Source organism: Drosophila miranda, assembly GCF_003369915.1.
Source record: "Drosophila miranda strain MSH22 chromosome Y unlocalized genomic scaffold, D.miranda_PacBio2.1 Contig_Y12_pilon, whole genome shotgun sequence".
NCBI classification, from domain to species: Eukaryota; Metazoa; Arthropoda; class Insecta; order Diptera; family Drosophilidae; genus Drosophila; species Drosophila miranda.
In genome coordinates, this window is record NW_022881595.1 from 174176 (window position 1) to 200617 (window position 26442).

At 51.5% G+C, this 26442-nt stretch overlaps 5 protein-coding genes across 5 annotated transcripts; all 5 read right to left on the minus strand.

Moving 5' to 3' along the window:
• Positions 1-8821: 8821 nt before the first annotated feature.
• On the minus strand, positions 8822-9920 carry LOC117189289 (multidrug resistance protein homolog 65-like). Its single transcript, XM_033394451.1, has 3 exons — positions 9697-9920; positions 9116-9334; positions 8822-9029 (listed from the first exon to the last, which is right to left on the minus strand). Exons 2-3 carry the CDS (start codon positions 9332-9334, stop codon positions 8934-8936), a joined length of 315 nt encoding a protein of 104 aa, XP_033250342.1. The 5' UTR covers positions 9697-9920; the 3' UTR covers positions 8822-8933.
• Positions 9921-10257: 337 nt separating this feature from the next.
• Positions 10258-18293, minus strand: LOC117189288. Its single transcript, XM_033394450.1, has 3 exons — positions 18227-18293; positions 17770-18157; positions 10258-10303 (listed from the first exon to the last, which is right to left on the minus strand). The coding sequence occupies exons 1-2, from the start codon at positions 18261-18263 to the stop codon at positions 17808-17810; spliced, it is 387 nt and encodes a 128-aa protein (XP_033250341.1). The 5' UTR covers positions 18264-18293; the 3' UTR covers positions 10258-10303; positions 17770-17807.
• LOC117189280 lies at positions 10342-10767 on the minus strand. Its single transcript, XM_033394445.1, has 2 exons — positions 10761-10767; positions 10342-10691 (listed from the first exon to the last, which is right to left on the minus strand). Exon 2 carries the CDS (start codon positions 10645-10647, stop codon positions 10342-10344), a length of 306 nt encoding a protein of 101 aa, XP_033250336.1. The 5' UTR covers positions 10648-10691; positions 10761-10767.
• Positions 15958-16863, minus strand: LOC117189281. The gene is made up of 3 exons (XM_033394446.1): positions 16651-16863; positions 16125-16564; positions 15958-16050 (listed from the first exon to the last, which is right to left on the minus strand). Exons 2-3 carry the CDS (start codon positions 16515-16517, stop codon positions 15958-15960), a joined length of 486 nt encoding a protein of 161 aa, XP_033250337.1. The 5' UTR covers positions 16518-16564; positions 16651-16863.
• Positions 18294-21863: 3570 nt separating the features above from the next.
• LOC117189290 lies at positions 21864-23060 on the minus strand. Its single transcript, XM_033394452.1, has 2 exons — positions 22918-23060; positions 21864-22831 (listed from the first exon to the last, which is right to left on the minus strand). The coding sequence occupies exon 2, from the start codon at positions 22782-22784 to the stop codon at positions 22224-22226; it is 561 nt and encodes a 186-aa protein (XP_033250343.1). The 5' UTR covers positions 22785-22831; positions 22918-23060; the 3' UTR covers positions 21864-22223.
• Positions 23061-26442: the final 3382 nt, after the last annotated feature.

The window sequence follows — 26442 nt, forward strand, 5'->3', positions numbered from 1 at the left end:
TTAATCGTATGTGTGGCTGATGGATTTTTCCTTTTCCAGGACCATAGGGCACTCTGAATGCCATGGCACTGGATCCGGCCACCAACTAAGGACGATGGCGGACACGACACACATAACTCGAACGGCACAGGTCCGGCCGCCCAAGTGTAATGAGGGACTCCATTGAAAGCATCCGAGCGCTCTACGAGCTGGTGGCCATCCAGCTTCATGACGATAGGGCAAAGGCGGTGATCCGTACCCACCAGTCCTCCCAAACTTCGCCGTTGTTTAGGATAGCGGTGGAGGAAAAAAGGAAGCAGGAAAATGGGAAAGCACCGAAAAACAAGAGGAGCAAAGGGGTGGACACCCAGACGAAAACCTGCGCGGTTGGAGTGGATGCGAAAACTCCAACTCCAGGAGATAAACCCACAGGGGAGACACCGACGGCGCCTCCGAACAGGGAGTGGAGGAAAGTTGAAAGAAGGCCGAGAGTTAGGAAGCCGAAGCCTTCTAGGGTGATGACGGAGAAGGCACGCCCGGATGATATCATCATAGCGGCGAAAGACCCGAGCAGCTACGCAGAGATTCTGCGAAAGGTAAAAGGAGACGAGAAGCTACAAGGGCTAGGAGAGGCGGTGGCAAGAATCCGCCGCACCCAAAAGGGGGAACTCCTGCTCCAGCTCAGCAAATCAGGAGAGGAAACCTCGTCCTTCCAGAGTCTGGTCGGCGAGTCGCTAGGGGACGCAGCAGAGGTCCGCGTCCTCCAACAGCGAGTCATCGTTGAATGCAGCGACTTGGACGAGGTGACCACCAAGGAGGGGAAAAGGGACGCCCTCATGTCCCAGGTCCAGTTGGCAAACGTGGCACTGGACGACATATCAATAAGGAGAGGGTACGGACAGACGCAGATTGCAACTGTCCGACTTCCGACAGAGGACGCCCAGCTGGTATCTCAGCGGAGGAAGCGGCACGGGAACTGACGCAGAGGATAGCCGACGCATGCGATCAGTCCATGCCAAGGAGGAAGCCGAGGAAGACGAGGAAGACCTTGCTACTGGGGGACGCAGGAAATAGGCGAGCTTAGAAGGGCTTGTCTCCGAGCGCGACGGCGTGCCCAAAGAGCGAGAGGCCGCTACGCCTTTGAAACCAGGCAAGAGGAATTTCGCACGGCAAAACACGGGCTGAAGGTGGCCATCAAGAAGAGTAAGAGCGACTGCTTCCGCCACATATGCGACGAAGCGGAGGTAGACCCCTGGGGTACTGCTTATAAAGTAGTCACCAAAAGGATCAGAGGAATAAGCACTCCTCCCCCGACGTGCCCGCAACTGCTGCATAGGATTGTGACAGCGCTGTTCCCCAGGCACCCGCAGAAGGAAGAAGCTAACCTGGACCAGGAGGAACCACCATACGAGCCAGTATCTACACTGGAGGTCATAAAAGCAACCAGGAGAGTTGGCGACCGGAAGGCACCAGGGCCGGATGGAATACCCAACAAGGCCCTAAAGCTCGCGGTGGCCACCCGACCGGAACCCTTTGCGGAGACTTTCAACAGTTGCCTCAGGGAGGGAACATTCCCAAAACGATGGAAGAGGCAGCGTCTAATTCTGCTGCCCAAAGGCAACGATACGGTCGGCAAGCTGCTTGAAAGAGTGCTGTACAACAGGCTTCTAGAGTTCGTAGAGGAAAAAGAAGCACTCTCAGAGGCGCAATATGGAAATCCCGCTCGACCGTGGACGCCATCATGGCGGTAGTTAGCATCGCAGCGAAGGCCATAGAAGGAACAAGATGGAGGTGGGGCACCAAGGAGTACTGTGCCATCGTGACGCTGGACATCCGAAACGCTTTCAACTCGGCCAACTGGTCAAGGATCGAGACGGCGTTGTACCGAATCGGGGTACCGGTATACCTTCTGAGGATGATCTCCAGTTACTTCTCGGACAGGGTGCTGAGCTACGAGACGGACCAAGGAGAGATAGCGTACGAGGTTACGGCAGGAGTCCCGCAAGGATCAGTCTTGGGGCCGCTCCTGTGGAACCTCATGTACGACAGCGTGCTCAGACTGCAGCTACCCCCAGGTTGCCAGCTAATCGGTTTCGCTGACGACCTGGCCCTAGTCGTTGTAGCTAAGGAGGTCCAGAAAGTCGAATTGGTAGCCAATACAGCTATTGATCTAATTTCTGGATGGATGTGGGAAGCCGGTCTGGATCTGGCTGGCCACAAGACGGAAGCAGTCCTCATCACGAGCAGGAAGAAGACGGAGTACGCCACAGTGCGAGTAGGAGCAGACCTGATAAAATCGCAAGACTCCAAGTATTTGGGAGTGATGTTGGACAACCGCCTAACCTTCCGCTCGCATGTGGAGTATGCTAGCCAGAAGGCAGCGAGGATGCAAGGAGCTCTCTACCGCATGCTTCCAAATGTTGGTAGACCAAAGACTGGATGCCGAAGACTGATGGCAAGCGTAGTGTCTTCCATCCTTCTCTACGCAGCGCCAATCTGGGCGGCAGCGGTCATAAACAACCAAGGCCTGCGAAGGAAGTTAGCTGCTCCATACAGGCTAGCCGCGCTGAGGGTCATCTCGGCTTACAGGACTGTGTCCGAGGACGCAGCACTAGTCCTAGCGGGTATGATACCCGTGGACATACTGGCCAGGGAGATGAGAATAGTGTACGAAACGAGTACGGCGCAGGGAACCATAGGCGGCACGGCGGCCATCCGCAATACAGCGCGACAGGCCTCCATCGAAACATGGCAGGAACGGTGGAATCAGAGCGTCAAAGGGAGGTGGACGCATAAACTGATCAGTAGCGCGAAGGAGTGGATCGGAAGGAGCAGAGGCAACGCGGACTACCACATAACGCAATTCCTAACCGCGCATGGGGGCTATCGTAGCTACCTATATAAGTACAAACACGATACCAGCCCATACTGCCCTACGTGCCCAACCGCAATCGAAGACCCGGAGCATGCACTCTACGGCTGTAAGAGATACGCAGCATGGACGGAGAATATCCCCCCAGCAGAGTTGCTGGTTAGCTTTATGACAGCATCGGAGGATAACTATATATACGTGTACCGTCTCATCAAGCGCATCCAGGATGACCTGAGACGATGCGAGAAAGAGCGGCATGTAGCGGCCTAGAATAGGCCCCCTCCCCGCGAAGCAATACCTAACGGTGATCCCGCGGGGGAAAGAGGTGTGTATGTGTGTGGGGTGGTTTAGTACGTATGACTTGACTAGAGCAAGGAATCGTGCATGCCAATGGCACGGGTCATTGGTATCTCATGAAGATTTCCACTCCTCATGGCGCATCCATGAAAAAAAAAAAAAAAGTGTAATGGGTGTTTGTGTGTGTGTGTCTGTTTTTGGCTATTCTAGCAATCACCAACGCACTGCATTCGATTTGAATTTGTCCGGCCGTATGATTTTGCAAGTGTGTATGGCAGCATTTTTATTCGTTTATGTTTTATTTAATGGCTTTGATGGCGGCAGCGTCCGTTGTTCATTTTTGTTGTGGCATGAGGGTGATATGCATTTGTCATTTAATCCAATGCAGTGGCAGAGATGTGTCCAATTAGTACACAGCGTTCCAGGATATCTGGTTGTCAAGATGGTACCTCATGTTGCGGGCGTAGGCCTTAATGTCATCCATGGAGTCGTCATCTGTCCACATCTCATCGTCATCATTTTCTTCATCCATTTCAGGATCCGTCTCTGGAATGGCGGCTGGCGTTGGCCCTAACGTTTTTTGTGGTGGCTGTGGCGTCCTTCCAGAGTCTGGTCGGCGAGTCGCTAGGGGACGCAGCAGAGGTCCGCGCCCTCCAACAGCGAGTCATCGTTGAATGCAGCGACTTGGACGAGGTGACCACCAAGGAGGAGATAAGGGACGCCCTCATGTCCCAGGTCCAGTTGGCAAACGTGGCACTGGACGACATATCAATAAGGAGAGGGTACGGACAGACGCAGATTGCAACTGTCCGACTTCCGACAGAGGACGCCCGCAGGGCACTCAAAATAGGAGGACTGAAGGTCGGCTGGGTAAGAGGCAGACTTAGGGAAAGGGTCAGCGTCACCAAATGCTTCCGCTGCATGGAGTTCGGCCACATGGCCAGACAGTGTAGGCGCGATGTAGATCGTTCTAAGCTGTGCCGGAGATGCGGGAAGGAGGACCACCTTGCAAAAGACTGCGACAAGGACCCCCAGTGCATGTTCTGCAAGGGAAAGAAGGAAGATTGGAGGCATATCGCAGGAAGCGGCAGGTGCCCCCTCTTTAGACAGGCACTTACAAAGAGGATAGGATGAGGTGCATGCAGCTGAACCTTAACCACTGCGAGGCGGCACAGGCACTACTGAGCCAGGACGCCAGGGAGAGGAAACCGGACGTGGTCATCGTATGCGAACCATACAAACCGGTGCCAGGCAGCGGTTGGGCACAAAGTAAGTGCAGGAAGGCCGCGATCTGGGGCGTCGAGACCCCGCCGCTCGATGTGGATTCGTCAAAGGAGGGCTTTGTAAGAGCTAGACTCAAGGGTGTAACTTTCTACAGTTTTTACGCACCGCCGAGTTAGGACCTGTCGCGTTTCAAAACTATGTTGGAACACATTGCGGAAGACACTCGTGGGAGGACACCCTTTGTCATCGCAGGGGACTTTAATGCGTGGGCCGTCGAATGGGGCAGCAAAGAGACCAACGCAAGAGGGTACTGCCTACTGGAGCAGTTCTCGTCTCTCGACGTCGGACTGGCAAACGACGGGAAAAAGATGACCTTCTGCAGGGCGGGAAGATCCTCAATAATAGATCTGACCTTTCTGAGCAGTTCGCTATGTAGACATTCCACCTGGAGAGTGGGTGACGAATTCACATTTAGCAACCACCAGGCGATACACTTTGAGCTCGGACAGCGCAACAGAGTCCCCAGGAAGCCAAAAACAACGGGGCCAAAGTGGAAGGATAGTCTACTGGACGTCGCAGCCTTCTCGGACTCCTTCAGGCAACACGAGTGGAACCTAGCTGGTATCTCAGCGGAGGAAGAGGCACGGGAACTGACGCAGAGGATAGCCGACGCATGCATTCCAAGTTTTTGTCATGGTTCCATGCTCGCAGAAAACTTTGTAGTGAAACAGATATTTGCCATCAAAGCTATACGCTAACCATCTTAAACTTTACGGACAGCTACCCTACGCTATTCACTCAGACAATACAAGGTTGTAAATAAGACAGATGGGAAAGAAGACAATTGTGGTCAATGTAATGTGTGAGTCCTCCTGGTATTAACTAATCGGAGTCAATCCGATGTACAACACAAGGTGGCCCCACGTTGGGCACCAAAAATAAAGATTTTCTTATTTATTACTAATGTTTAGCCCGATAGTGTCCCGTGAGTGCTATCTGGCGATTGCCTAAGCGCTCTCGGCGATACGCGTCGGTACCCCCGACCCCCGTAGTAATTCTTAGTTCGACAGCGTCCCGTAAGTGCTATCCGGCGATTTCATAGGCATTCTCGGCGATACTTGTCGGTATTTCCGCATAGCAAAGTTCCCCTTTCCGCGTCGTATTAATTCTTAGGCCGACAAGGTCCCGTAAGTACCGTCCGGCGATAGCCTAGGTACTCTCGGCGATACTTGTCGGTATTCCCGCATAGCAAAGCTCCCCTTTCCGCGTCGTAGTAATTCTTAGGCCGACAGGGTCCCGTAAGTACCGTCCGGCGATAGCCTAGGTACTCTCGGCGATACTTGTCGGTATTCCCGCATAGCAAAGTTCCCCTTTCCGCGTCGTAGTAATTCTTAGGCCGACAGGGTCCCGTAAGTACCGTCCGGCGATAGCCTAGGTACTCTCGGCGATACTTGTCGGTATTCCCGCATAGCAAAGTTCCCCTTTCCGCGTCGTAGTAATTCTTAGGCCGACAGGGTCCCGTGAGTACCGTCCGGCGATAGCCTAGGTACTCTCGGCGATACTTGTCGGTATTTCCGCATAGCAAAGTTCCCCTTTCCGCGTCGTAGTAATTCTTAGGCCGACAGGGTCCCGTAAGTACCGTCCGGCGATAGCCTAGGTACTCTCGGCGATACTTGTCGGTATTCCAGCATAGCAAAGTTCCCCTTTCCGCGTCGTAGTAATTCTTAGGCCGACAGGGTCCCGTGAGTACCGTCCGGCGATAGCCTAGGTACTCTCGGCGATACTTGCCGGTATTTCCGCATAGCAAAGTCCCCTTTCCGTGTCATAGTAATTCTTAGGCCGACAGGGTCCCGTAAGTACCGTCCGGCGATAGCCTAGGTTCTCTCGGCGATACTTGTCGGTATTCCCGCATAGCATAGTCCCCCTTTCCGCTTCGTAGTAACTCTCAGGCCGGCGGGGTTCCGTAAGTACTGTCCGGGGATAGCCTAGGTACTCTCGGCGACACCTGTCGGTATTATCGCATAGTAAAGACCTCCGTATTGATTCTGAGTTCGGTGGGGCCCTGAAGGCGCTATTCGGCGATAACCGGAATGTGTTTTCTTTTACAATGGATTGCGTCTTTTCAGTCCGTTCCCGTCCTCGAAACTTATTGGCGTTAATTAAGAATTTTTAACAGTTTAGTTGGGCGGCAAACAAGTTAAGGGGCTCGTTAGTCGCCCGACGTGTCATACCGCGTACAAAAGTGGCCGTGTGTCCATGGCTGGCCAGCATTTCGGTGATGTATTGAGTCTCAATACCCACGCTACAAGGAGTGGAAACAGCAGCCGAGAGAGAGAGCGATCCCAATACCCACGCTACACGAAGGAGAAGCAGCAGCCAGAACAAGAGCCACGAAGAGGGGAATAGTCGGATCTCTCCCACTCCGACCAGTGACGCCGATGTGATCAACAACTCTCCCCGGCCAGCCCGAAGCCAACGCCTACAAGGGAGACCGAGAGAGAGGCCGCCGTCGCGAAACTGAGAGAGAGTTTTTCATTTAAAACAATGGGGGGAGCAACACCGGAACCAGATCCCACAGGAACCACGACGAGCATCACTAGCATTAATACCGACGTCACACGAAGGGGAAATCGCAGCCAAGAGAGAGCCAGGGCTGGAGCGATCCCATACCATTGTCACACGAAGGGGAAATGGTAGCCGAGAGCGATCCCAATACACACGCTACAAGGAGGGGAAACAGCAGCCGAGGAACTCCAGCGCCACCGCTCCTATACGCCATCTACTTATTTGTATATGTACTAAATTCAAATAATACATACCATGGGATGGTAACACTAGTTACAGTAGTGGTAGGTATTCGGTATTTTTTTATGCAAGTATTTTGAGTAAAGAAAGTTAAGATAACACTAGACTTAACATTAAAATGTGTTTTCTTTTACAATGGATTGCGTCTTTTCAGTCCGTTTCCGTCCTTGGAGCGGGCTTCATATAAGTGGCGGCGCAAGGCTGATCCTCATATCAGCATCAGCATAGGCCCTGTAGTTGGCTGGGTGCGTACCGCCGCAACTTTGGCATTTAGCTGGGTGCGGTGGACGAAACCACCGCACTTTACACAGACGAAGCCGCGTTGACAGAAGTTGTTAAACCGCCGCAACTTTTGCATTTAGCTGGGTGCGGTGGACGAAACCACCGCACTTTACACAGACGAAGCCGCGTTGACAGTAGTTGTGTGTGGTTTAAGAAATCTTTGTGTTTTATGATTCTCTTTGTGGTTTGTGATTTGAATATATGTTTAGTGGCGCACAGAATTTTAATTTACATTGGCGAGAAAGAGGAAATAAAGCTTGTCGGTAGTGGTTGGGGCGAGTTGGGAAAATGGCTGCTTGGCTTGGCGTCGGCATTTTAATGTATTCCTTATTGGCGTTAATTAAGAATTTTTAACAGTTTAGTTGGGCGGCAAACAAGTTAAGGGGCTCGTTAGTCGCCCGACGTGTCACACCGCTTCATCTGCCTCGTCGATCATCTGTAACTGTATCTGTATCTGTACAAAGGAGCCTAGAATTTCTTAGATCTGTGTTCTTCTACCATCCTCTACATGGATTGGTTCCACATTAATCCTAAAGATGCACAAATTTTATAGCTTGAACAAAAAAAAAAAAAACATATACAATAATCGCATATCACATATTATGTTTTTTGTGGAGAGGGGGAGGGTTCCAAAGTATTTACACGGTGCAATGTTTGCACGGGTAATATAATGGAGATTCTCTTGGTAAAGATTTTATTCGTAATTTATTCGCCCAACTATCGAGAGAGACTCGCGTGTGCCGTACGATACGATCCATTACGATACGATATCGTCTGTGGGCTATATATGTATGTATATTGATGTGTGCATATGTATGTACAATCCGAAGAAAGGATTACTCTTGTTTTGTTCTCTTTCCTAGATGATAATATCGTATCAGTGGTTCTGGAAGGGGGTGCTTAAACCTACGACGAAAGCTATAATCCAGTGGATGGGTCGGAATAGGTGTCCTGTTCCTCCGCTCAGACATAGACCTCTCCTGTCTTGGCCTCGGGACTGTGTTTGGCGAGGGTTGAGGTAGCACTCGTGGCCGTTGCCGTTGCCGTGGCGCCGCTCTGGGGCAGGGCGATCGTGCCACCGGATGAAGAGTTGTCCACTGTATCCACTGTGGGGGCTCCTGCCTAACGCACCGAGGAGCGCACTGTGGGGTCCTGCAGGTTGAAGCTCAGACTGAAGCTGTTGTTCCGCGAAATGTTGCCGTTGCCGCTTCCGTTCAGGGGCTTCACGGACAGGAGGGCCGTGGTGGTGATGCCGCCGCCGCCGCCCGCCCCCGGCCCCACGGTCATGCCGTTGCTGGAGCCACTGTTGCTGTAGCCGTCCTGCTCCTGGGCCAGGTCCACGATGGACAGGGACGAGGGAAGCGCTGAATGGAGAGCGAGACGGGGATCGTGGTGATGACGTCATTGGGCTCGTAGCCACTGGCCGTTGTCGTGATGGTCGGCAGCTGGGCGTTCGCCGCGATGGGAAGGATGCTCAGGGTCCCCGTGGGAATGGTGTACCCGCCGCCGCTGCTGTTGGCCATCGTGAAGGGAAACGACAGCGTGGTGATGTTCGTGGCAGCGGAGAGGGCTACGGAATCGAGAATCGAAGGGAGAGAGATTGTGGTTGGAGTATCTGAATCTGCATCTGCGGGAGTATCTGTGCCCGGTACTCACTGCTGTGAACTCGCTGTAAATGATGACCACTGCGGGCAGGGTCAACGCCTTGACGCAGCACATGAGGAACCCAAAGAAGAGCCACGCGATCTCCCCGCAGGTGGAGAAGCGGAAGAGCTGCAGGAAGCCGATCGGCTGTGTGGGCTCCAGTCCTGCGGCCACCGGCGCCTCATCCAGGGACTTGCCATGGGTTGTCGTCGTGCCAGAAGCCTCGTCCATCTATCGGTACGACGAAGGACGGAGGAATAGTGTTACTCGAGCCAAGACCCGCGATTTATTCACAGACACGGACAGAGACAGACGGCACGCAAAGGTTAATTCAATTACTGCCACACTCTCAGAGGCATGTATCTGTATCTGTGCCTGTGGCAAGGGTACAGCAGCTACTTTGTATCTTTTGCCATAGTTCTCTCTCATTGACCCGCGGGGTTAACGAGTAATAGAATCTACCGTTTATTATTGGACATTCCAACGCCAATTTGGAGCGATTCGATTCGATTCCCTTTCAGAGGCCCGTACAGAAATCTGTGTGGCGCCATTCGCCCCCTGCCCCCTCTCCTTGTCGTATGATGGATGATCACCTTTTAATTGATTTTCAACACTTTGATCCTTCAGATACTGTATCTATGCACTGATTTCTGCAGAAGATCCGTTACTGCTCACTCGGACCGCCCAAGCGCGACTGCTGGAACACCGTCCGCGGAGCCACCCATTTATGTTGATTCCCCGATGTGGATGCTGGACAGAGTACTCGGGCTTGGGCATGAGTACTCGTGAGTGTATCGTATCAATCGCTCGCTTTGGGGTTCACAATTCTAATTGAACTCCGCTTTCCGCTCTTGGGGTAGGTTCCGCCGAAAGAGGCGCTTCTAATTAACAAAGAGAGCAAAAGAGACATTCTGTAGAGGGTTTTTCTTTTCTTTGCTTTTCTTTTCTTTATTCTTTTTCTTTCATTTGGAGGGTGGAAGGTGCAACAATCTAAAACGGAGGCAGACTCTTGAGCCTCCTGCTGGTGCGCAGCACTAATGGTGCCGGCTGATTTGTACCGGCATTTCCTCCAGCGGGAACGACTTCGGGAGCAGCTACGGGAGCGACTGCGGGAGCGACTCCGACCGACTCGCCTTCATCGTCCGAGCCCCCGAGCATTACGCTGTCCAAAGTAGTGCGGGACGCCCGCAGTGTCATCATGTGCCGGGTGCTGCGTTCGCCCAAGGTGTTGCGCACCTTCAGGCAGCTCTTCTGCGACAGGGTTCTTTTTTTCCGCCCGTACCCAGGGCGAGGACGCGGCGCTTGCACTCGCCGAATGCCACGGCATGGCTGCTGGTGGGCCCGTCGTCCTCATTGCCGGGCCGTTCAAAAATCGTCTCGAGACCGGTGGGCCTCGACTTTGCGATGGTCTGCGATGGCGCCTGAGAACCGGTGGTCGGCGTCAGGCTGGGCTTCTTGGCCAGGCGGCTGGGACTAAGACTGGGCCTGGCGGCGCTCTGGCTCTTGCTCTTGCAGGCGCGCGGCGGCATTTGGCGCCGAACCATAGTCGCGGTTGCCACAGATCCTGTATCCCCCGGTATACTCCCGGCTGAAATGAGACGAAATGAGAAATGCGTTACGACTGTCCGATGGCCGCAGAACCGAGTACTTCCTTTACCTTTAGCTTTGCCATCAAGTTTTTTCTTTGCAGGCATTTCTCGTATCTTTTTCCGGCTTTTCCGTCTCCTGGGTAAACCTTTCGACTTCTCAAACGAGCAACGAGCAACGAGCCTCTTTGGGTTGAGGGCTCTCAGTGCTCCACAGGGGAGGGGCTGAGAGGCTGGGGTGTGAGCCGCCAGCAACCAAGCGCGTTGCTTTATTAATATTTGTGGGCAGTATATGTCTTAATTTAATTTATGTACATTTTTGTGTTTGTTTTACAATTCAACTTTAAACGACACTCAAACACACACTAGTACATTTGATGGCACATTAATTTACAAACATATAATCTGCAGCAACGAAACACTTGTAACCTCGACTAGGCCCGCAGCCAGCAGGGGGGGGGGGGGGGGGAAAGGGAAAAAGAAAAAGAGAGGGACAAAATATTCGGCACTTTGACGGAGGGACTAAACCTCAGACACGTCTCGACTCCACAACGTTCACGACACGACTTTCCATTTGCAAGTGTGTGTGTGTGTGTGGTGTGAGTCAAGAAAGTGAAGTGGGGCCACGCTCAAAAGTATGCTGTCTCTTCTTTGTAATTCTCCCTAACTTAAAATTTGATTTGCAATCCCCTGTGAGTTCGTCAACTTGATGTTTTGTTGGCTGTAATGCGGTATGTGGTCTTCAGTCCCCTCTACTACCCTTGCCGCCTGCTGAGGGCAGACGACTAGGAATGTAGCATGTACATGTGGGCGGGCAGTTTATAGGGGGCGTAGTTGTTTTATGCGAAGACTAGCATTTTTGGCTCAATTTAGGCCGTAGTGGTGGTGTGGCGGCAACTGATGCTGATTTGAAAGTCGATTTGAAAGCGATAATCAATTGTCAGCACCGTTGCCGCCGAAGATTTATCACAGATTGTAATAATTTTGTAGTGGGGTGTCGGAGAACCGCACTAATTACGAAAATAACAATGGGGGGTGGGGGGGGGGGGGGGGGGGGGGGGGGGGAAGAAAGGGTTAAAGAAATGAGATCGAAAATTCAGAAAGTGCAGTGTTGCAACACGTAGTCAATTGAGGAATAGATAAAGAGAAAAGGTAAACAATGCAGGTGCTTTGCGTGGAAAATAAGAGGAAATATACTAAATAAAATGAGACAAGCACTTGCAGATATAACAATACAGATAAGTAGTAGACTGGAGTGAAGACGACGGAAAAACAGGTAATAAAAGAGATGGAACAAAGACGAGACAAAACAGGTACAATTGATTTACGTTTACAATATTACAATAAACATAACAATTTAAAATAATGTCTATATCTTTTTCTATAATTACAGGGAAGACAAGAAACAGCGGAGCATCGGCCGGCATAGCAAAACACAATGCTTGTAAAGACATTGCGTTGCATACCGGCCGACCACGTCGTCCCCCCTGGTCGTCGAAATTGGCGTCGTCCGAAGTCGTCAGAAGAAGGTGCAATTAGCACCTCGTCGTCGTTGTGGCTGTGGCTGCCCTCTTGGAGAACCAGTGGCACTGGTCCGGCCACCAGCTGGGAGCCAGGAGTAGACGGCACACATATTACTGTGGCGACACGGGTCCGGCCGCCAAAGTGAAATGGATGTGAGTGTGTGTGTGCGTCGGCAATTGTGGCCCTAATGTAGAGCGAGTGGCACTGGTCCGGCCACCAACTAAGGACGATGGCGGACACGACACACATAACTCGAACGGCACAGGTCCGGCCGCCCAAGTGTAATGGATGTTTGTGTGTGTGTGTCTGAATGGCTGGCGGTAAGTATTTTGAGAGCCCTTTTTAATCGTATGTGTGGCTGATGGATTTTTCCTTTTCCAGGACCATAGGGCACTCTGAATGCCATGGCACTGGATCCGGCCACCAACTAAGGACGATGGCGGACACGACACACATAACTCGAACGGCACAGGTCCGGCCGCCCAAGTGTAATGGGTGTTTGTGTGTGTGTGTCTGTTTTTGGCTATTCTAGAAATCACCAACGCACTGCATTCGATTTGAATTTGTCAGGCCGTATGTTTTTGCAGGTGTGTATGGCAGCATTTTTATTCGTTTATGTTTTATTTAATGGCTTTGATGGCGGCAGCGTCCGTTGTTCCTTTTTGTTGTGGCATGCGAGTGATATGCATACCTGCCCCGTATGATAAAGATTTTCGCCGTAATGTTTAGCCCGATAGTGTCCCGTGAGTGCTATCCGGCGATTGCCTAAGCGCTCTCGGCGATACGCGTCGGTACCCCCGACCACCGTAGTAATTCTTAGTTCGACAGCGTCCCGTAAGTGCTATCCGGCGATTGCCTAGGCATTCTCGGCGATGCCTGTCGATATCCCCGACCCCCGTAGTAATTCTTAGTTCGGCGGCTTCCCGTAACTGCTATCCGGCGATTGCCTAGGCATTACTTGTCGGTCTTTCCGCATAGCAAAGTTCCCCTTTCCGCGTCGTATTAATTCTTAGGCCGTCCGTGAGTACCGTCCGGCGATAGCCTAGGTACTCTCGGCGATACTTGCCGGTATTTCCGCATAGCAAAGTCCCCTTTCCGCGTCGTAGTAATTCTTAGGCCGACAGGGTCCCGTAAGTACCGTCCGGCGATAGCCTAGGTACTCTCGGCGATACTTGTCGGTATTCCCGCATAGCATAGTCCCCCTTTCCGCTTCGTAGTAACTCTCAGGCCGGCGGGGTCCCGTAAGTACTGTCCGGCGCTAGCCTAGGTACTCTCGGCGACACCTCTCGGTATTATCGCATAGTAAAGACCTCCGTATTGATTCTGAGTTCGGTGGGGCCCTGAAGGCGCTATTCGGCGATAACCGGAATGTTCTCGGTGAAACCAACTGCCCCGTCCTACGCTACGATCGCCCCCGTCCGCGGGACTGCGGCCCCGTCCCCCATCGTCGGTCCGAAATACGGAGTCCCGGCAAATTATAAATATTGCTGTAATTTCGATCCTGGAGTAGACTGAGATATGTACCCCAGCCCAGGATCGCTTCCTTACAAAAGTTAAGGTAACACTAGACTATACATTAACATGTGTTTTCTTTTACAATGGATTGCGTCTTTTCAGTCCGTTCCCGTCCTCGGAGCGGGCTTCATATAAGTGGCGGCGCAAGGCTGATCCTCATATCAGCATCAGCATAGGCCCTGTAGTTGGCTGGGTGCGTACCGCCGCAACTTTGGCATTTAGCTGGGTGCGGTTCATGAAACCACCGCACTTTACACAGACGAAGCCGCGTTGACAGAAGTTGTTAAACCGCCGCAATTTTCGCATTTAGCTGGGTGCGGTGGACGAAACCACCGCACTTTACACAGGCGAAGCCGCGTTGACAGTAGTTGTGAGTGGTTTAAGAAATCTTTGTGTTTTATGATTCTCTTTGTGGTTTGTGATTTGAATATATGTTTAGTGGCGCACAGAATTTTAATTTACATTGGCGAGAAAGATGAAATAAAGCTTGTCGGTAGTGGTTGGGAAGGGGAATGTGAATGTGTGTGGGGCGAGTTGGGAAATTGGCTGCTTGGCTTGGCGTCGGAATTTTAATGTTTTCCTTATTGGCGTTTATTAAGAATTTTTAACAGTTTAGTTGGGCGGCAAACAAGTTAAGGGGCTCGTTAGTCGCCCGACGTGTCATACCGCGTACAAAAGTGGCCGTGTGTCCATGGCTGTGTGTCCATGGCTGGCCAGCATTTCGGTGATGTATTGAGTCTCAATACCCACGCTACAAGGAGTGTAAACAGCAGCCAGAACAAGAGCCACGAGGAGGGGAATAGTCGGATCTCTCCCACTCCGACCAGTGACGCCGATGTGATCAACAACTCTCCCCGGCCAGCCCGAAGCCAACGCCTACAAGGGAGACCGAGAGAGAGGCCGCCGTCGCGAAACTGAGAGAGAGTTTTTCATTTAAAACAATGGGGGAAGCAACACCGGAACCAGATCCCACAGGAACCACGACGAGCATCACTAGCATTAATACCGACATCACACGAAGGGGAAATCGCAGCCAAGAGAGAGCCAGGGCTGGAGCGATCCCATACCTTTGTCACACGAAGGGGAAATGGTAGCCGAGAGCGATCCCAATACCCACGCTACAAGGAGGGGAAACAGCAGCCGAGGAACTCCAGCGCCACCGCTCCTATACGCCATCTACTTATTTGTATATGTACTATGTTTCCGTCCTTGGAGCGGGCTTCATATAAGTGGCGGCGCAAGGCTGATCCTCATATCAGCATCAGCATAGGCCCTGTAGTTGGCTGGGTGCGTATCGCCGCAACTTTGGCATTTAGCTGGGTGCGGTGGAAGAAACCACCGCACTTTACACAGACGAAGCCGCGTTGACAGTAGTTGTGTGTGGTTTAAGAAATCTTTGTGTTTTATGATTCTCTTTGTGGTTTGTGATTTGAATATATGTTTAGTGGCGCACAGAATTTTAATTTACATTGGCGAGAAAGAGGAAATAAAGCTTGTCGGTAGTGGTTGGGAAGGGGAATGTGAATGTGTGTGGGGCGAGTTGGGAAAATGGCTGCTTGGCTTGGCGTCGGCATTTTAATGTATTCCTTATTGGCGTTAATTAAGAATTTTTAACAGTTTAGTTGGGCGGCAAACAAGTTAAGGGGCTCGTTAGTCGCCCGACGTGTCACACCGCTTCATCTGCCTCGTCGATCATCTGTAACTGTATCTGTATCTGTACAAAGGAGCCTAGAATTTCTTAGATCTGTGTTCTTCTACCATCCTCTACATGGATTGGTTCCACATTAATCCTAAAGATGCACAAATTTTATAGCTTGAACAAAACAAAAAAAAACACATACAATAATCGCATATCACATATTATGTTTTTTGTGGAGAGGGGGAGGGGGAGGGTTCCAAAGTATTTACACGGTCCAATGTTTGCACGGGTAATATAATGGAGATTCTCTTGGTAAAGATTTTATTCGTAATTTATTCGCCCAACTATCGAGAAAGACTCGCGTGTGCCGTACGATACGATCCATTACGATACGATATCGTCTGTGGGCTATATATGTATGTATATTGATGTGTGCATATGTATGTACAATCCGAGGAGAGGATTACTCTTGTTTTGTTCTCTTTCCTAGATGATAATATCGTATCAGTGGTTCTGGAAGGGGGTGCTTAAACCTACGACGAAAGCTATAATCCAGTGGATGGGTCGGAATAGGTGTCGTGTTCCTCCGCTCAGACATAGACCTCTCCTGTCTTGGCCTCGGGACTGTGTTTGGCGAGGGTTGAGGTAGCACTCGTGGCCGTTGCCGTTGCCGTGGCGCCGCTCTGGGCAGGGCGATCGTGCCACCGGATGAAGAGTTGTCCACTGTATCCACTGTGGGGGCTCCTGCCGTACGCACCGAGGAGCGCACTGTGGGGTCCTGCAGGTTGAAGCTCAGACTGAAGCTGTTGTTCCGCGAAATGTTGCCGTTGCCGCTGCTGTTCAGGGGCTTCACGGACAGGAGGGTTGTGGTGGTGATGCCGCCGCCGCCGCCCGCACCCGGCCCCACGGTCATGCCGTTGCTGGAGCCACTGTTGCTGTAGCCGTCCTGCTCCTGGGCCAGGTCCACGATGGACAGGGACGAGGGGAAGCGCTGAATGGAGAGCGAGACGGGGATCGGGGTGATGACGTCATTGGGCTCGTAGCCACTGGCCGTTGTCGTGATGTTCGGCAGCTGGGCGTTCGCCGCGATGGGAAGGATGCTCAGGGTCCCCGTGGGAATGGTGTACCCGCCGCCGCTGCTGTTGGCCATCGTGAAGGGAAACGACAGCGTGGTGATGTTCGTGGCAGCGGAGAGGGCTACGGAATCGAGAATCGAAGGGAGAGAGATTGTGGTTGGAGTATCTGAATCTGCATCTGCGGGAGTATCTGTGCTCGGTACTCACTGCTGTGAACTCGCTGTAAATGATGACCACTGCGGGCAGGGTCAACGCCTTGACGCAGCACATGAGGAACCCAAAGAAGAGCCACGCGATCTCCCCGCAGGTGGAGAAGCGGAAGAGCTGCAGGAAGCCGATCGGCTGTGTGGGCTCCAGTCCTGCGGCCACCGGCGCCTCATCCAGGGACTTGCCATCGGTTGTCGTCGTGCCAGAAGCCTCGTCCATGTATCGGTACGACGAAGGACGGAGGAATAGTGTTACTCGAGCCAAGACCCGCGATTTATTCACAGACACGGACAGAGACAGACGGCACGCAAAGGTTAATTCAATTACTGCCACACTCTCAGAGGCATGTATCTGTATCTGTGGCTGTGGCAAGGGTACAGCAGCTACTTTGTATCTTTTGCCATAGTTCTCTCTCATTGACCCGCGGGGTTAACGAGTAATAGAATCTACCGTTTATTATTGGACATTCCAACGCCAATTTGGAGCGATTCGATTCGATTCCCTTTCAGAGGCCCGTACAGAAATATGTGTGGCGCCATTCGCCCCCTGCCCCCTCTCCTTGTCGTGGGATGGATGATCACCTTTTAATTGATTTTCAACACTTTGATCCTTCAGATACTGTATCTATGCACTGATTTCTGCAGAAGATCCGTTACTGCTCACTCGGACCGCCCAAGCGCGACTGCTAGAACACCGTCCGCGGAGCCACCCATTTATGTTGATTCCCCGATGTGGATGCTGGACAGAGTACTCGGGCTTGGGCATGAGTACTCGTGAGTGTATCGTATCAATCGCTCGCTTTGGGGTTCACAATTCTAATTGATCTCCGCTTTCCGCTCTTGGGGTAGGTTCCGCCGAAAGAGGCGCTTCAATTTACAATGAGAGCAAAAGAGCCATTCTGTAGAGGGTTTTTCTTTTCTTTGCTTTTCTTTTCTTTATTCTTTTTCTATCATTTGGAGGGTGGAAGGTGCAACAATCTAAAACGGAGGCAGACTATTGAGCCTCCTGCTGGTGCGCAGCACGAATGGTGCCGGCTGATTTGTACCGGCATTTCCTCCAGCGGGAACGACTTCGGGAGCAGCTACGGGAGCGACTGCGGGAGCGACTCCGAGCCATCATGTGCCGGGTGCTGCGTTCGCCCAAGGTGTTGCGCACCTTCAGGCAGCTCTTCTGCGACAGGGTTCTTTTTTTTCGCCCGTACCCAGGGCGAGGACGCGGCGCTGGCACTCGCCGAATGCCACGGCATGGCTGCTGGTGGGCCCGTCGTCCTCATTGCCGGGCCGTTCGAAAATCGTCTCGAGACCGGTGGGCCTCGACTTTGCGATGGTCTGCGATGGCGCCTGAGAACCGGTGGTCGGCGTCAGGCTGGGCTTCTTGGCCAGGCGGCTGGGACTAAGACTGGACCTGGCGGCGCTCTGGCTCTTGCTCTTGCAGGCGCGCGGCGGCATTTGGCACCGAACCATAGTCGCGGTTGCCACAGATCCTGTATCCCCCGGTATACTCCCGGCTAAAATGAGACGAAATGAGAAATGAGTTACGACTGTCCGATGGCCGCAGAACCGAGTACTTCCTTTACCTTTAGCTTTGCCTTCAAGTTTTTTCTTTGCAGGCATTTCTCGTATCTTTTTCCGGCTTTTCCGTCTCCTGGGTAAACCTTTCGACTTCTCAAACGAGCAACGAGCCTCTTTGGGTTGAGGGCTCTCAGTGCTCCACAGGGGAGGGGCTGAGAGGCTGGGGTGTGAGCCGCCAGCAACCAAGCGCGTTGCTTTATTAATATTTGTGGGCAGTATATGTCTTAATTTAATTTATGTACATTTTTGTGTTTGTTTTACAATTCAACTTTAAACGACACTCAAACACACACTAGTACATTTGATGGCACATTAATTTACAAACATATAATCTGCAGCAACGAAACACTTGTAACCTCGACTAGGCCCGCAGCCAGCAGGGGGGGGGGGGGGGAAAGGGAAAAAGAAAAAGAAAAAGAGAGGGACAAAATATTCGGCACTTTGACTCCACAACGTTCACGACACGACTTTCCATTTGTAAGTGTGTGTGTGTGTGTGGTGTGAGTCAAGAAAGTGAAGTGGGGCCACGCTCAAAAGTATGCTGTCTCTTCTTTGTAATTCTCCCTAACTTAAAATTTGATTTGCAATCCCCTGTGAGTTCGTCAACTTGATGTTTTGTTGGCTGTAATGCGGTATGTGGTCTTCAGTCCCCTCTACTACCCTTGCCGCCTGCTGAGGGCAGACGACTAGGAATGTAGCATGTACATGTGGTCGGGCAGTTTATAGGGGGCTTAGTTGTTTTATGCGAAGACTAGCATTTTTGGCTCAATTTAGGCCGTAGTGGTGGTGTGGCGGCAACTGATGCTGATTTGAAAGTCGATTTGAAACCGATAATCAATTGTCAGCACCGTTGCCGCCGAAGGTTTATCACAGATTGTAATAATTTTGTAGTGGGGTGTCGGAGAACCGCACTAATTACGAAAATAACAATGGGTGGGGGGGGGGGGGGGGGGGAAGAAGGGGTTAAAGAAATGAGATCGAAAATTTAGAAAGTGCAGTGTTGCAACACGTAGTCAATTGAGGAATAGATAAAGAGAAAAGGTAAACAATGCAGGTGCTTTGCGTGGAAAATAAGAGGAAATATACTAAATAAAAAGAGACAAGCACTTGCAGAAATAACAATACAGATAAGTTGTAGACTGGAGTGAAGACGACGGAAAAACAGGTAATAAAAGAGATACCACACTGGAACAAAGACGAGACAAAACAGGTACAATTGATTTACGTTTACAATTTTACAATAAACATAACAATTTAAAATAATGTCTATATCTTTTTTTTCTATAATTACAGGGAAGACAAGAAACAGCGGAGCATCGGCCGGCATAGCAAAACACAATGCTTGTAAAGACATTGCGTTGCATACCGGCCGACCCCGTCGTCCCCCCTGGTCGTCGAAATTGGCGTCGTCCGAAGTCGTCAGAAGTAGGTGCAATTAGCACCTCGTCGTCGTTGTGGCTGGCACTGGTCCGGCCACCAGCTGGGAGCCAGGAGTAGACGGCACACATATTACTGTGGCGACACGGGTCCGGCCGCCAAAGTGAAATGGATGTGAGTGTGGGTGTGCGTCGGCAATTGTGGCCCTAATGTAGAGCGAGTGGCACTGGTCCGTCCACCAACTAAGGACGATGGCGGACACGACACACATAACTCGAACGGCACAGGTCCGGCCGCCCAAGTGGCATGGATGTTTGTGTGTGTGTGTCTGAATGGCTGGCGGTAAGTATTTTGAGAGCCCTTTTTAATCGTATGTGTGGCTGATGGATTTTTCCTTTTCCAGGACCATAGGGCACTCTGAATGCCATGGCACTGGATCCGGCCACCAACTAAGGACGATGGCGGACACGACACACATAACTCGAACGGCACAGGTCCGGCCGCCCAAGTGTAATGGGTGTTTGTGTGTGTGTGTCTGTTTTTGGCTATTCTAGCAATCACCAACGCACTGCATTCGATTTGAATTTGTCAGGCCGTATGATTTTGCAAGTGTGTTTGGCAGCATTTTTATTCGTTTATGTTTTATTTAATGGCTTTGATGGCGGCAGCGTCCGTTGTTCATTTTTGTTGTGTCATGCGAGTGATATGCATACCTGCCGCGTATGATAAAGATTTTCGCCGTAATGTTTAGCCCGATAGTGTCCCGTGAGTGCTATCCGGCGATTGCCTAAGCGCTCTCGGCGATACGCGTCGGTACCCCCGACCCCCGTAGTAATTCTTAGTTCGACAGCGTCCCGTAAGTGCTATCCGGCGATTGCCTAGGCATTCTCGGCGATGCCTGTCGATATCCCCGACCCCCGTAGTAATTCTTAGTTCGGCGGCGTCCGCGGGACTGCGGCCCCGTCCCCCATCGTCGGTCCGAAATACGGAGTCCCGGCAATTATAAATATTGCTGTAATTTCGACCCTGGAGTAGACTGAGATATGTACCCCAGCCCAGGATCGCTTCCTTACAAAAGTTAAGGTAACACTAGACTTAACATTAACATGTGTTTTCCAGGACCATAGGGCACTCTGAATGCCATGGCACTGGATCCGGCCACCAACTAAGGACGATGGCGGACACGACACACATAACTCGAACGGCACAGGTCCGGCCGCCAAGTGTAATGGGTGTTTGTGTGTGTGTGTCTGTTTTTGGCTATTCTAGCAATCACCAACGCACTGCATTCGATTTGAATTTGTCAGGCCGTATGATTTTGCAAGTGTGTATGGCAGCATTTTTATTCGTTTATGTTTTATTTAATGGCTTTGATGGCGGTGGGGCCCTGAAGGCGCTATTCGGCGATAACCGGAGTGTTCTCGGTGAAACCAACTGCCCCGTCCCACGCTACGATCGCCCCCGTCCGCGGGACTGCGGCCCCGTCCCCCATCGTCGGTCCGAAATACGGAGTCCCGGCAAATTATTGCTGTAATTTCGACCCTGGAGTAGACTGAGATATGTACCCCAGCCCAGGATCGCTTCCTTACAAAAGTTAAGGTAACACTAGACTTAACATTAACATGTGTTTTCTTTTAAAATGGATTGCGTCTTTTCAGTCCGTTCCCGTCCTCGGAGTGGGCTTCATATAAGTGGCGGCGCAAGGCTGATCCTCATATCAGCATCAGCATAGGCCCTGTAGTTGGCTGGGTGCGTACCGCCGCAACTTTGGCATTTAGCTGGGTGCGGTGGACGAAACCACCGCACTTTACACAGACGAAGCCGCGTTGACAGAAGTTGTTAAACCGCTGCAACTTTGGCATTTAGCTGGGTGCGGTGGACGAAACCACCGCACTTTACACAGACGAAGGGGAATGTGAATGTGTGTGGGGCGAGTTGGGAAAATGGCTGCTTGGCTTGCCGTCGGCATTTTAATGTTTTCCTTATTGGCGTTAATTAAGAATTTATAACAGTTTAGTTGGGCGGCAAACAAGTTAAGGGGCTCGTTAGTCGCCCGACGTGTCACACCGCTTCATCTGCCTCGTCGATCATCTGTAACTGTATCTGTATCTGTACAAAGGAGCCTAGAATTTCTTAGATCTGTGTTCTTCTACCATCCTCTACATGGATTGGTTCCACATTAATCCTAAAGATGCACAAATTTTATAGCTGGAACAAAAAAAAAAAAAAACACATACAATAATCGCATATCACATATTATGTTTTTTGTGGAGAGGGGGAGGGGGAGGGTTCCAAAGTATTTACACGGTCCAATGTTTGCACGGGTAATATAATGGAGATTCTCTTGGTAAAGATTTTATTCGTAATTTATTCGCCCAACTATCGAGAAAGACTCGCGTGTGCCGTACGATACGATCCATTACGATACGATATCGTCTGTGGGCTATATATGTATGTATATTGATGTGTGCATATGTATGTACAATCCGAAGAGAGGATTACTCTTGTTTTGTTCTCTTTCCTAGATGATAATATCGTATCAGTGGTTCTGGAAGGGGGTGCTTAAACCTACGACGAAAGCTATAATCCAGTGGATGGGTCGGAATAGGTGTCCTGTTCCTCCGCTCAGACATAGACCTCTCCTGTCTTGGCCTCGGGACTGTGTTTGGCGAGGGTTGAGGTAGCACTCGTGGCCGTTGCCGTTGCCGTGGCGCCGCTCTGGGGCAGGGCGATCGTGCCACCGGATGAAGAGTTGTCCACTGTATCCACTGTGGGGGCTCCTGCCGAACGCACCGAGGAGCGCACTGTGGGGTCCTGCAGGTTGAAGCTCAGACTGAAGCTGTTGTTCCGCGAAATGTTGCCGTTGCCGCTGCCGTTCAGGGGCTTCACGGACAGGAGGGCCGTGGTGGTGATGCCGCCGCCGCCGCCCGCACCCGGCCCCACGGTCATGCCGTTGCTGGAGCCATTGTTGCTGTAGCCGTCCTGCTCCTGGGCCAGGTCCACGATGGACAGGGACGAGGGAAAGCGCTGAATGGAGAGCGAGACGGGGATCGTGGGGATGACGTCATTGGGCTCGTAGCCACTGGCCGTTGTCGTGATGGTCGGCAGCTGGGCGTTCGCCGCGATGGGAAGGATGCTCAGGGTCCCCGTGGGAATGGTGTACCCGCCGCCGCTGCTGTTGGCCATCGTGAAGGGAAACGACAGCGTGGTGATGTTCGTGGCAGCGGAGAGGGCTACGGAATCGAGAATCGAAGGGAGAGAGATTGTGGTTGGAGTATCTGAATCTGCATCTGCGGGAGTATCTGTGCCCGGTACTCACTGCTGTGAACTCGCTGTAAATGATGACCACTGCGGGCAGGGTCAACGCCTTGACGCAGCACATGAGGAACCCAAAGAAGAGCCACGCGATCTCCCCGCAGGTGGAGAAGCGGAAGAGCTGCAGGAAGCCGATCGGCTGGGTGGGCTCCAGTCCTGCGGCCACCGGCGCCTCATACAGGGACTTGCCATCGGCTGTCGGCGTGCCAGAAGCCTCGTCCATGTATCGGTACGACGAAGGACGGAGGAATAGTGTTACTCGAGCCAAGACCCGCGATTTATTCACAGACACGGACAGAGACAGACGGCACGCAAAGGTTAATTCAATTACTGCCACACTCTCAGAGGCATGTATCTGTATCTGTGGCTGTGGCAAGGCTACAGCAGCTACTTTGTATCTTTTGCCATAGTTCTCTCTCATTGACCCGCGGGGCTAACGAGTAATAGAATCTACCGTTTATTATTGGACATTCCAACGCCAATTTGGAGCGATTCGATTCCCTTTCAGAGGCCCGTACAGAAATCTGTGTGGCGCCATTCGCCCCCTGCCCCTCTCCTTGTCGTGGGATGGATGATCACCTTTTAATTGATTTTCAACACTTTGATCCTTCAGATACTGTATCTATGCACTGATTTCTGCAGAAGATCCGTTACTGCTCACTCGGACCGCCCAAGCGCACCGTCCGCGGAGCCACCCATTTATGTGGATTCCCCGATGTGGATGCTGGACAGAGTACTCGGGCTTGGGCATGAGTACTCGTGAGTGTATCGTATCAATCGCTCGCTTTGGGGTTCACAATTCTAATTGATCTCCGCTTTCCGCTCTTGGGGTAGGTTCCGCCGAAAGAGGCGCTTCAATTTACAATGAGAGCAAAAGAGACATTCTGTAGAGGGTTTTTCTTTTCTTTGCTTTTCTTTTCTTTATTCTTTTTCTTTCATTTGGAGGGTGGAAGGTGCAACAATCTAAAACGGAGGCAGACTCTTGAGCCTCCTGCTTGTGCGCAGCACGAATGGTGCCGGCTGATTTGTACCGGCATTTCCTCCAGCGGGAACGACTTCGGGAGCAGCTACGGAGCGACTGCGGGAGCGACTCCGACCGACTCGCCTTCATCGTCCGATGCATTACGCTGTCCAAAGTAGTGCGGACGCCCGCAGTGTCATCATGTGCCGGGTGCTGCGTTCGCCCAAGGTGTTGCGCACCTTCAGGCAGCTCTTCTGCGACAGGGTTCTTTTTTTTTCGCCCGTACCCAGGGCGAGGACGCGGCGCTGGCACTCGCCGAATGCCACGGCATGGCTGCTGGTGGGCCCGTCGTCCTCATTGCCGGGCCGTTCAAAAATCGTCTCGAGACCGGTGGGCCTCGACTTTGCGATGGTCTGCGATGGCGCCTGAGAACCGGTGGTCGGCGTCAGGCTGGGCTTCTTGGCCAGGCCAAGGGAAAAGAGAGGGACAAAATATTCGGCACTTTGACGGAGGGACTAAAACCTCAGACACGTCTCGACTCCACAACGTTCACGACACGACTTTCCATTTGCAAGTGTGTGTGTGTGTGTGGTGTGAGTCAAGAAAGTGAAGTGGGGCCACGCTCAAAAGTATGCTGTCTCTTCTTTGTAATTCTCCCTAACTTAAAATTTGATTTGCAATCCCCTGTGAGTTCGTCAACTTGATGTTTTGTTGGCTGTAATGCGGTATGTGGTCTTCAGTCCCCTCTACTACCCTTGCCGCCTGCTGAGGGCAGACGGCTAGGAATGTAGCATGTACATGTGGGCGGCAGTTTATAGGGGGCGTAGTTGTTTTATGCGAAGACTAGCATTTTTGGCTCAATTTAGGCCGTAGTGGTGGTGTGGCGGCAACTGATGCCGATTTGAAAGTCGATTTGAAACGATAATCAATTGTCAGCACCGTTGCCGCCGAAGATTTTATCACAGATTGTAATAATTTTGTAGTGGGGTGTCGGAGAACCGCACTAATTACGAAAATAACAATGGGTGGTGGGGGGGGGGGGGGGGGGTCGAAGAAGGGTTAAAGAAATGAGATCGAAAATTCAGAAGTGCAGTGTTGCAACACGTAGTCAATTGAGGAATAGATAAAGAGAAAAGATAAACAATGCAGGTGCTTTGCGTGGAAAATAAGAGGAAATATACTAAATAAAAAGAGACAAGCACTTGCAGAAATAACAATACAGATAAGTAGTAGACTGGAGTGAAGACGACGGAAAAACAGGTAATAAAAGAGATACTACACTGGAACAAAGACGAGACAAAACAGGTACAATTGATTTACGTTTACAATATTACAATAAACATAACAATTTAAAATAATGTCTATATCTTTTTTCTATAATTACAGGGAAGACAAGAACAGCGGAGCATCGGCCGGCATAGCAAAACATAATGCTTGTAAAGACATTGCGTTGCATACCGGCCGACCCGTCGTCCCCCTGGTCGTCGAAATTGGCGTCGTCAGACGTAGGTGCAATTAGCACCTCGTCGTCGTTGTGGCTGTGGCTGCCCTCTTGGAGAACCAGTAGCACTGGTCCGGCCACCAGCTGGGAGCCAGGAGTAGACGGCACACATATTACTGTGGCGACACGGGTCCGGCCGCCAAAGTGAAATGGATGTGAGTGTGTGTGTGCGTCGGCAATTGTGGCACTAATGTAGCACAACTAAGGACGATGGCGGACACGACACACATAGCTCGAACGGCACAGGTCCGGCCGCCAAGTGTAATGGATGTTTGTGTGTGTGTGTCTGAATGGCTGGCGTAAGTATTTTGAGAGCCCTTTTTAATCGTATGTGTGGCTTGATGGATTTTTCCTTTTCCAGGACCATAGGGCACTCTGAATGCCATGGCACTGGATCCGGCACCAACTAAGGACGATGGCGGACACGACACACATAACTCGAACGGCACAGGTCCGGCCGCCCAAGTGTAATGGGTGTTTGTGTGTGTGTGTCTGTTTTTGGCTATTCTAGCAATCACCAACGCACTGCATTCGATTTGAATTTGTCAGGCCGTATGATTTTGCAAGTGTGTATGGCAGCATTTTTATTCGTTTATGTTTTATTTAATGGCTTTGATGGCGGCAGCGTCCGTTGTTCATTTTTGTTGTGGCATGCGAGTGATATGCATACCTGCCGCGTATGATAAAGATTTTCGCCGTAATGTTTAGGCCGATAGTGTCCCGTGAGTGCTATCCGGCGATTGCCTAAGCGCTCTCGGCGATACGCGTCGGTACCCCGACCCCCCGTAGTAATTCTTAGTTCGACAGCGTCCGTAAGTGCTATCCGGCGATTGCCTAGGCATTCTCGGCGATGCCTGTCGATATCCCCGACTCCCGTAGTAATTCTTAGTTCGGCGGCGTCCCGTAACTGCTATCCGGCGATTGCAAGGCATTCTCGGCGATACTTGTCGGTATTCCCGCATAGCAAAAGTTCCCCTTTCCGCGTCGTAGTAATTCTTAGGCCGACAGGGTCCCGTAAGTACCGTCCGGCGATAGCCTAGGTACTCTCGGCGATACTTGTCGGTATT